At 39.4% G+C, this 16,285-nt stretch overlaps 3 protein-coding genes across 4 annotated transcripts in view; 2 read left to right on the top strand and 1 right to left on the bottom strand.

Moving 5' to 3' along the window:
- The window catches only part of mslnb (mesothelin b), a 43,529-nt gene extending 38,352 nt beyond the window's left edge, over positions 1-5,177 (top strand). Inside the window, exons 103-108 of the mRNA XM_084714443.1 lie at positions 199-360; positions 451-587; positions 2,166-2,308; positions 2,418-2,512; positions 3,613-3,901; positions 4,982-5,177. Coding sequence (XP_084570569.1) covers positions 199-360; positions 451-587; positions 2,166-2,308; positions 2,418-2,512; positions 3,613-3,901; positions 4,982-5,070 — 915 coding nt within the window. The 3' untranslated portion in view covers positions 5,071-5,177. The remainder of the gene's footprint in view (positions 1-198; positions 361-450; positions 588-2,165; positions 2,309-2,417; positions 2,513-3,612; positions 3,902-4,981) is intronic.
- Positions 5,178-5,562: 385 nt separating this feature from the next.
- On the bottom strand, positions 5,563-9,328 carry LOC146329609 (lipopolysaccharide-induced tumor necrosis factor-alpha factor homolog). Of its 2 annotated transcripts, XM_084714886.1 has the most exons (4): positions 7,829-9,328; positions 7,289-7,318; positions 6,507-6,639; positions 5,563-6,416 (listed from the first exon to the last, which is right to left on the bottom strand). In XM_084714886.1, the coding sequence occupies exons 2-4, from the start codon at positions 7,311-7,313 to the stop codon at positions 6,308-6,310; spliced, it is 267 nt and encodes an 88-aa protein (XP_084571012.1). In that variant the 5' UTR covers positions 7,314-7,318; positions 7,829-9,328; the 3' UTR covers positions 5,563-6,307. The 2 variants fall into 2 exon arrangements, with proteins under 2 accessions (XP_084571012.1, XP_084571013.1); XM_084714887.1 differs by lacking the exon at positions 7,829-9,328 and having other exon boundaries at positions 7,289-7,805.
- Positions 9,329-10,252: 924 nt separating this feature from the next.
- On the top strand, positions 10,253-13,470 carry LOC146329608 (E3 ubiquitin-protein ligase TRIM21-like). The gene is made up of 2 exons (XM_084714884.1): positions 10,253-10,552; positions 11,417-13,470. The coding sequence occupies exon 2, from the start codon at positions 11,419-11,421 to the stop codon at positions 13,063-13,065; it is 1,647 nt and encodes a 548-aa protein (XP_084571010.1). The 5' UTR covers positions 10,253-10,552; positions 11,417-11,418; the 3' UTR covers positions 13,066-13,470.
- Positions 13,471-16,285: the final 2,815 nt, after the last annotated feature.

Below are 16,285 nucleotides of genomic sequence, written 5' to 3'. Positions count from 1 at the left end.
AATGTTAAACATTGACAAAAATCAGATTTACAAGCAAGTGTGGAGTTTTAACGGTAAATGAGACACGAAGTGAAAAGAAAAATGGAGAGAAAACATAAATGAGTTACTGATTATGAGTCAGAGAACTTTTGAACAACTGACTCTGACTGTGATTCTGTGCTCGGTGATAATGTTTTTGCTCTGTCCTATTATTTATAGGCCTACGCTGCCAACTCTACCATCCCAGAAAGTCAGGTCCAGGTCTTAGGCCCGGCGTCCCGTGTGGCCACCATCGATGACATCAACTTGTGGAAAATCACTGAGATCGACACACTCTCTGCTCTGATGGACTCGTCGAACGGGGAGTGGGACCCGAGTCTGGTGAGCAAACGACTGAACAATGAAAATGTGTTGTGTGCGTAGACATATACGTGTGTGTGTCCTCATGAATGAATGTTTCTTCTTGGCCAGGCAAAGGCCATCATCTCTAAATATCTGAGTAATCAAGGGAACGCACTGGGCAGCGCTGAGCTGAATGCCATCGGAGGAGCCAACCTGTGCTCCATGGACGCCAGCGTTTTGCAGAACATTTCCCACCAAAGCCTCAGGTGAGACGTCACGTCACACTAGTATCATGACATCTAAGTCCAAACAGAGTTTCCCATTTTTGCCTGTGAAACTATGAGTTCAAAGGTAAATTTCGTAGACAGAAGGCTTCAAAGTGGAGGTTAAGATTGAGTCAGAAATCTTCGAAAAAGTTTCTGAAACTATATAAAATGCAAAACTTGTATTCACATTAATCTAGAAAATAACTAATTATGATGACATTGCTTTATGTGTGCTCTTAATAATGGTAGAAAAACAAACAATGAGAAATTCTATGAAAATTTTGGCATTTTTAATGTATTAATGCACTAAGCCTACTCAAAATCACATTTGGTTTCATACCAGCTTAACATCTTTTCTAAAAAATAACTCTTAACTGTCTTATCTTTGATTAAAGTTAAGTCATAGTGTCTTTAGGAAAATATATACTGTAAACCAAAATGTAGATTAAACTAAAACTAATGCAGAGGAGGAGGAGGAGGGTGTTTAAGCCTGAAGATGGTCTGCAGGTCGTGCGGTAAGGAAGGAGAGCCTGTATGTAGCCTGAGAGGCAAAACCCAGGCCAAAAAAACGACTTGAAGGTGGCTCAGATGAGTTCATCTACATTTTTATAAATTTTTATTAGATATCCTCTTCTCTCATGGATTTTGGCAGCAGGACAGTCGGAGGATAAAGCTTTGAGTCTAAAAAAAAAAAAAAACAGTCTGAGCTGTGCAGAATCACATAACCAATTATTAAATTCATATAATTATATACAACACATAATCACAAAACTATCCAGTTATAATTCAATGCTATGTTATTATTAGACAGTATTTAATATTACTACAGACAGAGAGAAGATGTTAGACGTGATGGACAGATGGTTTATCCAATCACCTGCCGAGAGTTTTTTTTTTTTTTTTAAAGTGCCTGCCCTTTTCCAAACTGTTTCTAAGGACAACTTTCTAGATGGTTCACTGTAACTGGAGTGTCAGGTTATCTATTTCAGCCACACGTCACCCATCTCCAACCTAGGGAGGACAAGAGACTAATTAACGTGGTTGGGAAAAAGCAGTGCCTTTTATATGATCCACAGCAACCTTTTTATAGGAATATCCTCAAAAAAGATGAGGTTTGTAAGGAAGAAAGTAGTAACAAGTAAGTAAACTGTCCTCCAACAGTATAGAAACTGAGGCTGATTTAAGAAAATGTTGTTAGTAGTGAATAAATAACGTATATGTGGACAGTTGTTTGCTTGCATCGCTTCTACTTAGGAAGCGGTGTTACTTGTTATCAACTGTGGCAAACCAGCTGAGATTCATTGTAAAAGGGACTAGAATTATTCATTATCATGATAACAGTAAGCTCTTGCTTCATAACTTGTGATTTAATTTAATAATTAATATTAATAATAATAATTTAATGGAGTCTATGAATGACTTTGTGTTAAATCAATCATTAACTGACGTTAATTTGAGCAAATATGAATTGTAGTCAAGCCTTCATTCCAAATGTTGTCAGTTTTTTGGTATCTTGCACCTCCTGTGCCCAGTGTTGCCTATTTCTTGTCTCATTTAGTGTGTTTGTGTCTCCCGCAGAGACGCAGAAGCCCTGAACATTTCCAACTGCACTTTAGAGAAAAAGCAAGTAATGTTCAATATCGCCAGACAAGCATTTGACACAAGCGCACGCACTGCAACTGTCTCCGCCTCGACCTACCAGCTCATAACACCTTATCTTGGTAGGCAAACAGACCCACACACACACGCGCATCCATACTGCATGCAGAAAAAAAAATTTATTTGGACAACAACAGCTGACAGTGAACTCACTGTTCATTTCTTTTGCAGGGGGTGCAAATTCAAGCTATGTCCTCATATTAGCAGCCTCCAACATCAGCATGGATTTGGCAACCTTCACCAGCCTGGATGAGAGCGTTATACAGGTGAGGGGCGTGTTTGTTTGTGTGTTGGCAGTCTGTAATTGTTTTTTTTTTATATCTTTGCAGTGCTCTTGTGAAGTAGGAGTCTTGGCTTAAAGCACATATATTACTTATGAGAGGTTTTATGAGAGGACAGCAAAGGTACATATAGATAAAATGCTGCTACCTGCATGTGGCAGGTGGGTGGGTTCACAATTTTTCAAGTCTGGCAGGTGTCCATGTGCACAGACCCTGCTGTGTTTTCCTGGTTAATACGGTTTGTTTGGGCTGGTGTTAAAGCCGTCAGTCAAACCCTGAGGACTGAGACCGCTTGAACAAGTGGGACTCTGGTGTGGGTCATTTTGTGGTGGGAAAGCAAACGAACCAGCCACAAGATTTAAAGATAGACACGTGATTTAAGCATGACTGCAAAACTACAAATAAATTCACCTGCTGATGGTGAAATCTGTTCAGGAAGTGGTACGAGCCATATATAGGCTACGCAAATTCATGCAAATCATTTAAAACCGCATAAATAGTCACTGGCCCAACTGCAGGCTGTCAGCTTTAAAGGGAAAGTTCACTCCCAAATCAAAAAACACATACTTTTCCCCCGGTCTGTAGTGCTATTTATTTATTTAGATTGTTTAGGTCATAGAAATGCCTGCCTTCTCTCCAGTATAATGGAACTAAATGGCACTCGGCTTGTAGTGCTCAAAGCAGCAGCAAAATACATTAGAAAAAATTATAACCAGTGTCTCTATTCAAAAATCATGACCTGCTAATCTACTAGAATTCTCTTTGGTAGAAATTTGGCAGAGACACCCACATAAAAATGTCAAACTTTATAGCTGCTAGTCACTGCATAGCCAGTTCATTTGGCTGCTTCTGCTACATCTATGCTCACCTCCTTGCCCATCTTAGCTAGGAGTTAGCAGAGCCAGGAAGCCAAGATGGTGACGGCTGGAGCCACCACACTCTGAGCTTCACAATGGTTCTTCAGTCTTCACAAACCGTTGGGTGGTGTCATTGAAAAACTTGAAAAACTGTGAACTTTTCCTTTATATAAGTGTTTATTTGCATACAAATATAACATTTATCTGTTGTTTATATGGTCTCCCTAGACCCTGACTGTTAGTGATGTTCAAAGTCTTCTTGGCACCAACTTGGCGGATTTGAAGGCCTATGAAAACCAAACGACGGTACAGAACTGGATCAGAGCGCAGCGCCAGTCAGACCTCAACACACTGGACCTGGGGCTCACGGGAGGCAGGGTCGACTCGACAACCGCCACCATCCCCGTCTCCAACTCTCCAGCAGCCACTGGTGCCCCATCAGCAGCACCTGCCACCAACGCACCATCGGTAACTGTTGGGTCCAGCAGCTCCACGGCAGGATCTGCTACCACCACAGGTGAATACAGGTTGCATGGTGTGAAAAACAGTATTCAGGAAACAATTTACTGCTAGCTGTTCCCCTGGACAGCATTTTTTAAAGAAAACTTTGTTTAGTCAGATGATTTCATTGAGATTGAGATTTCAAGAGATTCCTGAGAAAAAGAAACAAAACAGGAAGTTCAACAGGCACAGCAACAGTAATAAAGGAGGGCTAGGATTAGCAAAGTGACAAATGACTTTTCCTAATGTTGCCCTCATATAGAAATTTGACATGGGAAGTCATGCACCCAACGCGTGAACGCAGAAAACTTGGAATGCTTCCACTTACAAGGTTGAGAATGCTACAAGAGGGGGGAAGTTCCTGTGCAACCCTCACTTTAAGGCAAAAAGTCTGGCCCCTTTTGGATCCTTGGTCAACTTTCTTCTTTCCTGTTTCCTTTACTTATTATGTGCATGTGGAAAGAAAAACAAAGTTTAAAGATGGTTAAACGATGTTTCCAGGATGACCAGTAAAACCTGCATAGTCACATCATAAGTTAGCTAATATTATATTAAAATGATCACTGATCAAAACGCACCTCTTAAGAATTGCTTTTAACTTGTGATTAATGCAGTGATTTATGCTGTATATTATCTTTTATATGTATATTTTTAACCCATGAAAGCGCTTTATAAATATAATTTTTAATTATTTATTTTTTTAGCTATGATGTAAATTAGCGAGCTAGTAAGCTAGCATTTGCTAACTGATGTAACTAACTAGCTAACTATTGTTATAGATTAGTTAGCTAGTTAGCTTTGCTACAAAGGAAACACTAGCCAACCAGCTACCTAATCTACATCAATAGCTAGCTGGCTATTTAGCTCATGTTTGCTCTGTAGCAAACTCTTGCAGAACTCTATTAGCAGGCATTAATAAAGGGAGGCACGTTTTCTAAAGTTTTCTAAACAAAATGAGGAGCTGCTTTTATTCAGGAAGTTCCGAATAACGTCTTTCATGTCACCACAGAACAACGAGGACACCAAATGCTGATCTCAGTTAACATTAGACTGATGACTGATGCCTTAAGTGAGTTTTTGTTTGTGTTTGTTTTAGGTGATGGATCCCGCATCAGAGCAGACGCCGGCTTCTCCTTCCTTGTTCTCCTTGCACTTCTCGTCGCCTCTCCGCTCTTTCTTGAATGAAGAAACAGATGGCCCGTTATTGTAATAATATGATAAATAATATGTCTACTAATAGAAGGAAACACTGCCAAAGAGATGATGCAGACAGCTGCAGTTACCTCAAACTATAAAGGAAAAAAGTAAAATGGGTATTTGCTATATGTTTAAACTGTATTGCTTACTATGAAGAATTTATGTGGAGTAGACGTGAATAATGTATTCTTGATTAACTGATCCTTGAGTAACAAGGATGTATGCTCTGAAACTTTTTTATATATAACTTTGAGGCTCATATTGTTTCTTAACTTTGTGTTTTTTTTCCCTGGTGGTTCAGTTGTTTTAACTGTTAAAATGAAAGGTTAACAGAAGAATGAAGGTGACAGTTTCTGCTGTATTTTTACTGATGTAATCACATTTATCCATTCTGGAATAGCACTTTCTTCAGGCAGACGCACCTTGAAAATTAACGGCCTGCCAAGCTGTATGAGATTGATAATAAATGCACATTGTACGTAGACGCACAACCTTTGGTTACAGTTTAATAATATTCAAGGGTTTGACAGAGTCACATCTGGATTTCATCTGCACAGTAAAACCAACACCAACAACACATTTAGTGACAAAATCAGCATGCAGGTCTGAGCTGTAAGTGAACAACATCTGTTCCTCCAGTCTGACTCGGTAAAACTCTTAAAGGAGCAAATAACAACCGAATAAGAGGCACGAGTGGAAGTATAACAGCGTCAAAGGCAGCCTTCATCACCGTCAGATTCACTGTAATCACATTTTCTGAATTCAACAGTGCTTCATTCAGGAGGAGACAGCTGTCTGTAGTGTGGCATCCTGATGGATGTGCTGGAAGTTTAACCCTATAACAACGATACTATATCAGTGATGGCAACCACTGGTTATTTTCATTATTGATTAATTATTTTTAATTCTTAAAATGATTTTGTTACCATTATTTTCTCAGTTAATTGTTTGATAATTCTGTCTATAAAAAGTCAGAAAATAATGAAAAATGCCCTGTATAATTTTGTGAAGCTAAAGGTGACATCTTCAAATATCACGTTTTATCTGACCAACAGTCCAAAAATCCAAAGCCTATCACTTCACAATCGTGTATGACAAAGAAAAAGATCAAATTCACAAATAAGAAACATTAAACCACCAAGTGTTTGTTTGTTGTTGTTACAAAACAGTTCTTCTCAGGATTAAACTTCTGTAAACTGACTAATCGCTGAAGCTCTGTTATCAGTTATAAGCGTTTATACACGCCAAGTACAGTCTTGCAGGTAGGACAGGTGTGCTTCGCATCTCTCAGCCGGTCCACACAGAACGGGATGAGACAGCAACCTAAAACAAAGCTGGAGAGGACAGCAGCTAATGTCAGCATCATCCACTCAAAAAATATACATATGTATATGTATATATATGGAGCAAATGACGCTACTTACCCACAGAAGAAGAGTCCTCCACAGAACAGGTAGGTGAGCAAACCAGGTGAGTAGTCCACCTTAGAGAGGACTGTCTGATGACATTTAGGACAGGCAATCTGAACTGGACTGTCTCCCAACGGACCGACTGTCACTAGACCAGATTAGGATGGAAGAATTAGGAGAAAAATGGTGATTATTAGTAGGATTTCAATTATAAAACAAAGACATACCACCATGCACAGTGCACAGTTCATTATCATGGCTTCACTGGGTGGAAATTGCATTAATCAGTTAATCAATCAAACAATAAATTGCACACATCAATGGAAGGAACAGCTGAACAAACTAATAAACCAAACAACGAACATAAAACACTTACAGCTGCAACGATTGACCCATTTTTAATCAGCTATTAAATTAATCTGCATCTATGTTGATAATCGATTACTTATGGTTTCTTTACTCCTCTCTGACAGTAAACTGAATATTTTTGAGTTGTGGACAAATCAAGACAATTGAGGATGTCATCTTGAACTTTGAGCAACATCTTTCACCATTTTCTGACATTTTAATGGAGGAAATGGTCGACAGATTAATCGATAATGAAAATAATCGTTACAGTGAAGACTTGAAATATAGATCCAAACATATGGAGAACACAGACGTACGTTCACGTGGACATATTTTTCAAGTGACAAGATTGTGACAGGATTAATTGTTGTTAATTGTTAATTAACACTGTAAATGTTAATTGTTGTAACTGAGCTCCTCAGAATCACAGACAGACAGTACAGACTCACCAGCAGGCACTTGTACATTTGCCATGGTTCCTGCAAACAATTCATATCACAGATGTCAGTAAATACAAGCTACAACATGTGCATATAAGAAACAAAACCACAATACACAAATAAAAACAACTAGATTTAAATGTGTATGATTATTTGCAAATAAATTATGGTGATCACAAATGCATCTTATTCAACCGCTGATTACTGTCTGCCTCTGTCTTCACATAACAACAAGAAACTTTAATTTGAACCCAGTATGAGGAATGAGTTATTTTTCAGCTGTGAGTTTTTTGTGTATTTGTTTGTGTAGAGGAAGATGCATTTGTGATCATAATTTACTCACAAATCTCAAACTCTCTTGTTTAAACATGTATTTACCTGTAGTACTGAGACTTACAGATTAGGAGTCAGTATCATTGCTTGGTCTAAACAAGTTCATACTGTAACACTGACAACTGTCTAACAGATGCCAACTAAAGTCCTATAAATACCAACATAATCAGTGTAACAAATTAACTGTAACTTTTTCAAATAAAGCAGAGTACTCACAGTGTGTGTAGAGGAATGTCTGACTGCAGAGAGGACAGTTTTCCCAGTGCGGGCTGCACCTTCCCTGCCAACCTTGTTGACTTCCACAGGAGTCATGAGATGCTGGAATTGTCTGTGTGAGCTTCACTGACCCAACCCTCGTACAAACCCAGTGAGCGAGGAAAATATAAATACAACAACCTTCCACAAGCGTATTTTTCATATCTGTGAATGAAATCAATTCTTTAATATATTGTCTCCTAAATGCAATTTGACTTCTAACGTGATACGGATTTATCATAGTTTTATCACAGTAAATTGGGTGACTTGATGATTTTTAAAAATCTTTTCTATATTTCTGGGGCTTTTATGCCCTTAATTTACAGGAAATCTGAATATGTAACAGGACAGAGGGAGAGAGAGTAGGAGAATGACATGCAGCATGCAGTTTAACAGACAACATCACATCACCCCAATCCTGGCTTCCCTCCACTGGCTTCCTGTATGTTTTTGAATTGATTTTAAGACTTTACTGATCACTGTTGAAGCTCACTTGGGTCTGGCCCCTAGTTGCATAGCTGAAATGTTAACCCCTTATGAGCCACTACGCAGCCTTAGATCCTCGGCCGGGGCCCTCCTGGCTGTTCCAAAGTCGAGGCTTGAATCTAAAGGTGACCGCGCTTTTTCCACCAGGGTCCCTCGACTTTGAAACGACCTGCCCGAGGACATAAGGCTTGCAGAATCTTTTCGTAACCTTAGGAAAGATGTAATATTGTCATACTGTGTAAACTGATGTTTAATGCACACATGTAGATCTACATAAATGCAACGAAAGTAATCTATCCATCTAGATTATTTTGGTGTGAGTTGGCAAGTTTTGGAGATATCAGCCTAGAGATCTCTGCCTTCACTCAAATGCAAAAAAAGCTTTAAAACTAAACAGCAGTGTCTCTTTTCAGAAATCATGACCTGGCAAGATAATCCACAGACCTTGTTGTTAGCAGTTTCATGTAGGAGCTGCTTTCTTTCTACTGAACTACACCCACCAACAGTTTGACCGAGCAGAATGAAGCGTGCATCTACTCATGGATGAGAGGCTCGCCCTCGCAACAGTGAAAAACATGTAAATATTAATGGCATCTTCCTGTGAGGTTAGTGGGTGTAGTTCTGTAGAGAGAAATGAAATGAGATGAGATATGAAACTACTCACAACAAAGTCTGTGGATTATTTTGCGTAACCAGGTCAGGATTTCTGCAAAGAGTTCTAGTTACATTATCAGACATTTCTATGGCTGATATCCCCAAAACTCGGGGTCCTTTTACATATAATTTAAGAACTAGGGAGTAAGGGAAAACACTGTGTGCAGTCTTTAGTGTTTTTGAGAATCGCAACAAAGATGTAAAAATATCTGGTAAACAGAAAAACATATAAAATGTCTCTGTGGCTGAGAGACTTGCACTACATGAAACTAAAGACAAATAACCTTCCATTCAGACTGAAATTAACAGCACATGCTCCTGCTGCTCCAAATTAGATCTGGCATTTAGCTCTGCTGAACATAGTGGCACCGTTCATGGTGACACAGTAGGAATCCACCATCAGTCTACGGCACAGCTTTAAAGGATTTTCACATTTTTATATTTCACTCAGTCTCATGAAAAGACAATCAGCACCAAGCCCATTGGCTGCTACAGAAAATGTAAATCTTAAAAAAAAAAAAAAAAAAAAAAGGTCACAAATATAAAGTTTCATTTTCATCTCTGCCTGCCGAAAGTTTGTGTGTGTGTGTGTGTGTGTGTGTGTGTGTGTGTGTGTGTGTGTGTGTGTGTGTGTGTGTGCCCACGCACTTGTGCTACTGAACCGGTTTTGTGCACATTTATGTCTGTTTGCTCAAGGACATCTTGTGGTTGTGACTCACAATTTTTGAAAAAACTACACTCTTACAAACAAGGGTTCCATAACGGTTCTTCCTGAAGCCTGAGGTTCTACCGAGAACCATTTGCTTCCAAAGAACCCTTTCTTGAAGGGTTTATCAAGGGTTCTTTGTAAGACTAAGCGTTCCATTAAGAACTCAATTCATCCAAAGATCCTTTTTGGAAGAAAGGATTGTTGAACCCTTTCACCAAGGGTTCTATGTACTATAACATAAAAAGATTCTCTGTAGAACCCCTGGGTAGGATCTAGAAAAAACCTTGAGAATATAAAAAGAACACCCTTGTGGATTCTTGTTAGCACTTACAGAAGGTGCAAAGGTTCTGGATAGAACCCCCAGAAATGGTCCAGGATGGAACCATAGAAGGGTTCCCTGTAGGACCTCTCAGAAGGGTTCTGAGTGTAACCTTTCACAGATGGTTGTAGGTATAGCACTTTATGTGTGGTTTTAGGTAGAACTCTCTGAAAGGGTTGGAACCTTTATAAAAGGTTACAGTTACTGAAAAAATATGTAATTAAATTACAGTTACTAATCAAAATGTTGGTGATTATAAAGAGTTACATCCAAATATTATTTTTATTCTGACCATGCAATGCCCTTTCACAAAGCTTACTCCTCCCACCTGTTAGGTAAGTACCACCTTTGCTCCGTATTTATCATAAAAAATCCCAGGTACAAGAGATAAGGGAGGAAACCTCACCAACACTGGCACCCACGCAGCAGTCAAGACAGGTCTCTGTTTCTCTCGCCAAGAAAATTCAAGTTCATCTGGTCTTTCCCGACAACACAGCAGAGTCTCTGCCAGATACTGGTGAGTAAAGCTGATCATATCATTCAACACCAGGGATTAACACAAAACTTTGCTCAAGCAGGAAGTGTCACTCTTCTGATGCCATACTTTTGACCTTGGTTAAAATATAACTACGGCTCTTTGTTCACAGAGCCACTTCAGTCACCCACTTTAACTGCTTTAAACTTTATCCGTGCGTCAGCTCCAGTAAGCAGAGCTTTGTCAGCAGCAGTATTCTTTGATACAAATTGGTCTACACCACACGATATGGGTATATTTGATGCTATTTTGGCAGAGTAGTGAGCTTCAGCATGTCAGCATGGCTTAAGTGGTTGTAGGTACTTACAGATTGGCTTGGTTCAAGTCAAAGCACTGCGTATATTCATTCATTCATTTTCTGTAACCGCTTATTCCCGAAGGGTCATGGGGGGCTGGGGCCTATCCCAGCTGACATTGGGCAAAAGGTGGGGTACACCACAAGTCAACAGTTCATCGAAGGGCTGACACATAGACAGACAACCACTCACACTCACATTCACACCTACTGGCAATTTAGAACAACCAATTAACCTAGCATGCATGTCTTTGGACCGTGGGAGGAAGCTGGAGAACCCGGAGAGAACCCATGCAGACACGAGGAGAACATGCCAACTCCACACAGAAAGGCCCTTCCCTAGCCAGCTGGGGGATTTAAACTCAGGACCTTCTTGCTGTGAGGCAACAGTGCTAATCACTGCACCACTGTGCCGCCCCCAATGCATATATGACTCAAATATTACCAAATATTATGTTATACTGAAAAGAACAGCAATCACACTTATTTCTTTTAGACAACAATTTTGAACTGTTTTGAATAAAAGTGTCTCTTTCCTACTACATCTGTAGATATGGCCTCTGCGAGCAGTCTGCTATCTGAAGATCAGTTTCTGTGCTCCATCTGTCTGGAAGTGTTCACTGATCCAGTCAGCACATCATGTGGACACAACTTCTGCAAAAACTGCATCAATGAACACTGGAATACTAATGACCAGTACTCATGTCCGCTGTGCAAAAAGGTTTTCAACAGAAGACCTGAGCTGCACATCAACACTTTCATCTCTGAGATGGTTGCTCAGTTCAGACAGTCAGCTCAAAAGAGAGCCAGTGGCAGCAGCTCAGACCTTCAAGCTACCACACTAGGAGAAGTTCCCTGTGATGTCTGCACTGGAACCAAACAGAAGGCTCTGAAGTCCTGCCTGGACTGTTTGACCTCCTACTGTGAGACTCACCTGGAGCCTCATCAGACAGCTGCAAGTCTGAAAAGACATAAGCTGATCGACCCGGTGGAGAACTTGGAAGGCAGGTTGTGTACAAAACATGATAAGCCTCTTGAGCTGTTCTGTAAGACTGACCAGACATCTGTCTGCATGCTCTGCCCTGTTTTAGACCACAAGACCCATGAGTTTGTTCCTCTGAAAGAAGAATATGAAGAAAAAAAGGCAGAGCTGGGGAACACAAAGGCTGAAATTCAGCAGATGATCCAGGAGAGACGACTAAAGATTCAGGAGGTCAAACATGCAGTTGACCTCAATAAGGAAGGTGCAGACAGAGAGATGGCAGAAGGTGTTCAGATCTTTAAGTCTCTGAAGAAGTCTGTTGAGAGATGTCTGAATAAGCTCATTAACACAATCAAAGAGAAGCAAAAAACAACAGAAAAACAGGCTGAAGCTTTCATCAAAGAGCTGGAAGAGGAAATCTCTGATCTGATGACGAGAAGCACTGAGCTGGAGCAGCTCTCACGCTCTGAGGACCACCTCCATCTTATCCAGAGTGTCCAGTCTCTAAAGTCTCACCACCCTCCACCAACCAAGGACTGGACAGAGGTCAGTGTCCGCTCACCGTCATATGAGGGAACTGTGGTGAGAGCTGTGTCTCAGCTGGAGGAGACATTCAGAAAAAAGATGAAGATGCTGCTTGCAGCTGAGCTGAAGAGGGTCCAGCGGTATGCAGTGGATGTGACTCTTGATCCTGAAACAGCACATCCACAGCTCACCCTGTCTGATGATGGGAAACAAGTGAATCATAGTGAGGTAAAAAAGAATCTTCCAGACAACCCAGAGAGATTTTCTACCTGTCTCTGGGTTCTTGGAAAGCAGGGTTTCTTTTCAGGCAGATTCTACTACGAGGTTCAGGTTAAAGGGAAGACCAAATGGACTTTAGGAGTGACCACTGAGTCAGTCAACAGGAAGGAATCAATCACACTGAGCCCTAAGAGTGGTAACTGGACTCTATGGTTGAGAAATGGAAATGACTATGAAGCTCACAACAACCCTGCAGTCCATCTTTCTCTGAGGTCTCATCCTCAGAGGGTGGGGGTGTTTGTGGATTACGAGGAGGGTCTGATTTCCTTTTATGACATAGATAATGCAGCTCTCATCTACTCTTTTATTGGCTGCTCCTTCACTGAGAGAGTCTTCCCATTGTTTAATCCCTGTCTTAATGACGGTGGTAACAACTCTGCACCTCTAATTATCCCAGCTGTCATTAAAGACTGATATTATTACTGATTTATTTCCATTCCAGTGTACATATTTTGTTGAAATGCCATATAGTTTACATGTTATTCTCTACAGAATTTGCTTACTGTTGTGAATGATTGATTTTTTTTTTTTTTACATACATCCAATTTCATGGATACCACATAAGTTTGATGCACTTACTTTCACTTCCAGAAGAAATGAAGACACCTTATCAAGATGAATTTTCACAATTTCTTCCTCAAACCGGAGGAAGAAATGCTGCACAACATCTGTTTTTTTTATAATCAATAATTGTTAGGCCAAAGAAAATATCTATCTATCTATCTATCTATCTATCTATCTATCTATCTATCTATCTATCTATCTATCTATCTATCTATCTATCTATCGTGTCAATCAAATACAGTAGTTAGTAGTTAAAAAGTTTAGAATATATTCTAATGACGTTATCTATTTTGTCTGAAAAGTGGTTTGGTTAATTACCAGTCTGTATTTGTTTTTGAATACTTGTAAGATGGATTATGAGCCAAAGAAATCTGTAAATATGTGATTCTAAAAAGAAAACTGTAAAATAAATTAGTTGTTGAACTGAACTGAACTGAAACCCTGAGTAAGCACTAAACAGAAAAACTCGGTTTACACTTAAGTTGTGTTTCATTAGTAATAAAGTTTTAAGTTGTAATTAGGCCTGGGTGTTATGTATTTTTTTCATACCCTCATGCCTTTCAGACACTTCACTTGAGCTGCTTTTTGTAGGCTACTTCTGCTGTGTTTCTACTGCAGACGGTACCCCGTCAATGCAGGTGGAGCTGATCATCATTGTTACACTAATCCAGCAGGAGGGAAACAACACACAGGAGCTTTAATGATTTGTTTTTCTGTTCATCCTTTCTTCCTCTTAAATTCACTTTATTATCCTTGGTTCCTTGTGTGTATTACATTAAATCAGCTGAGGTGTAATTACAACAGAGTATGAACTAACTAAACACCTGTAGCTACCAAGTGCTGCCAACCTCTGGATCTATTCGTGAATTTGTGAATATTTTACTCCAAAGTGCAGTCTGTCATATAAAAATCTATAGAACACATTTTAAATAATGACCAGAAGAACAGTTAACTCTGAAGCACTCAACTATTGACCAGTTGTTTTAGTGCAATTTAACACCTTAACATATCATTTTCAAACCAATTGGAGTGAAAATCTGTTGATGCCTTTAAAAAGCAAATCAAAGATTTGTCTTTCTAGCCTTTTTTAGGCTTTATGTCTTTGGAGTGTGCATTTTACCTTTTCCTTTTTACCCATAATTGTAAAGCACTTTGTCACATCAGGACAAATATAAATAATCTTTCCTTACCAGTCTGTAAACATCCAGATAAGTCTTAAAATTGAAGCTGATGCAAGGAACTTTTATATTTTGTTAATTTTGCAGGCAACTGTGGACAAAACTGGTAATGATTCCACTGTAATAAACATGAAATATAATGTAAAAAATAAAAGAAAAATCTCCTTCTTTCTAACTGGCTTGTTAACTTATATACTATAGGTCACCTAGAGTCCTCAGTACTAAACTGAGACTGTTTACTAACAGCTAAAACCTCCTCGTAGTAGCTTTAAGAATAGGTGGAAGAATTAATTTGATGAAGAATCATGACTGAAATTCAGACATTGCAATGATTTTTAGACATCTTTAAATTAAAATCTGGAAAGCTACACCTTGTTATGTGAAGGGAGAAAACATAACAGTGTAGGAGTCATTTGTTGAGTATGAAGAGGAGGAATTATCAAAAAGAAAAAAAAAAAGATCAGGTTGAATCTGTATTGATTGCATGGATTTATATGTAAAACAATCCCAGACATCAGCCACCGAAGACAATAAGTTGTAAGATTTTTAATCAGTAAAAACAGGTGCAATATTTCACATGTAAACAATTGCAGCATCTCATTCTTAATACCTGAATAGTTACATAGAAATAATATTTTAGTGACTCATGGATTCCTGTAAAAATAGATCAGTTTACCAAAAGAACTAATTCCCCTTCAAAAAGAAAAGAAAAAGACAGAAAAATCTTGCGAATTATTCCAAGTGCTCTTAGGCTCGCCTGCAGATCGGTGAGCAGGTGCCACATCTTCAGTATTAAATAAGTCTCAGCTTCATTAGTAGCCCTCTCTTCTCTCCCTGCAGCCAGATTCAGCATCACTGACCTGTGCTCATGAAGGTGAGTTCATACTGCCTACTCTCAATCAGAGAAACAAGCCTTTGTTTCTAATATTTTGCAAACTCAAAACTTTCTCCATGTTTACCTTTTGTCCTGGTAAATTTAGTGTAATGTACATTTCCACAGCACAAATGCCATGACTACAGCCAGTCACATCAGGCGTCCCACTTTGATTTTTTTTCTCCTTAAATGATTTTAAAGGCATAGTCGGGTTATTTGATGTAAGACTGTATGAGGTGCTTATTGATGGTGAGTGTATTACCTACAGTAGATACTGACTGGCATGCTTCCAATTGGGAAAAGCAGAGAAGCATACTGGAAGCAAAGGAATGAACTACTGTGGACAGCAGCAGGAAGAGACATTTTAGGTGCTTACAAAAATATATATTGGTTTGAGTTTAAGCTGTGTTTAGAATAATTTCACCGCTTCACTTTGCTGTTAGACAGCCTTTTCTGACAGGAAACTGCCGTTGCACAAGCCAAACATCACTCTCTCCAAACCAACCAAACCCCATAGGCTAAATCTGTTACTTTACCTTACAGGACACAGGAGTTGCTGGTCTACCGCTGCCTTACTTTGCTGGTTTACTTGTGTTATTGTGTGACTTTGGTGCTATAAAAGGATTAGTCTGGATTCATCAAAGTCACACAATAACACAAACAAGGCATCAGTAGACCAGCAGCTCCCATGGTCTGTGAGGTCAAAATCACTGGTTTTGCCTATGGAGTTTGGTTGGCTTGGAGAAAATGATACTGAATGGCTTGAATAGCGACGGCTTCCCATCAAAAAAAGGCTGTTTGATAGCAACATAAAGCAGCGAAAATACTCTAAACATGGTGTTCACTTAAACTGATCGGGCCTTAAAGACATTTTGTTGATGACTCTGTCCACAGCAGTTCATTGATTAGCTTCCTTGCTGGTGCTCCTGTCTGCTTCTCCAAACTGGGGACGCGTTGACTGCCATCTACTGTGGTGAATACACAATTTACAGGTAAGTACCTGATACAGCCCCGCTTC

This window comes from Lutjanus erythropterus, chromosome 3 (genome assembly GCF_056507025.1).
Source record: "Lutjanus erythropterus isolate fLutEry1 chromosome 3, fLutEry1.hap2, whole genome shotgun sequence".
Classification (NCBI taxonomy): domain Eukaryota; kingdom Metazoa; phylum Chordata; class Actinopteri; order Lutjaniformes; family Lutjanidae; genus Lutjanus; species Lutjanus erythropterus.
This window is presented reverse-complemented; position numbering and strand designations above follow the sequence as displayed.

Bases quoted from the DNA above. Each gene is read 5' to 3' on its own strand.
- LOC146329608 (XM_084714884.1), top strand. From the start codon at position 11,419: ATGGCCTCTGCGAGCAGTCTGCTATCTGAAGATCAGTTTCTGTGCTCC.
- LOC146329609 (XM_084714886.1), bottom strand. From the start codon at position 7,313: ATGGCAAATGTACAAGTGCCTGCTG. The intron at 6,640-7,288 runs GTGAGTCTGTAC...AATCTGGTCTAG, and splicing joins AAATGTACAAGTGCCTGCTG to TGACAGTCGGTCCGTTGGGA. The intron at 6,417-6,506 runs GTAAGTAGCGTC...TGTCCTCTCCAG, and splicing joins GGAGGACTCTTCTTCTGTGG to CTTTGTTTTAGGTTGCTGTC.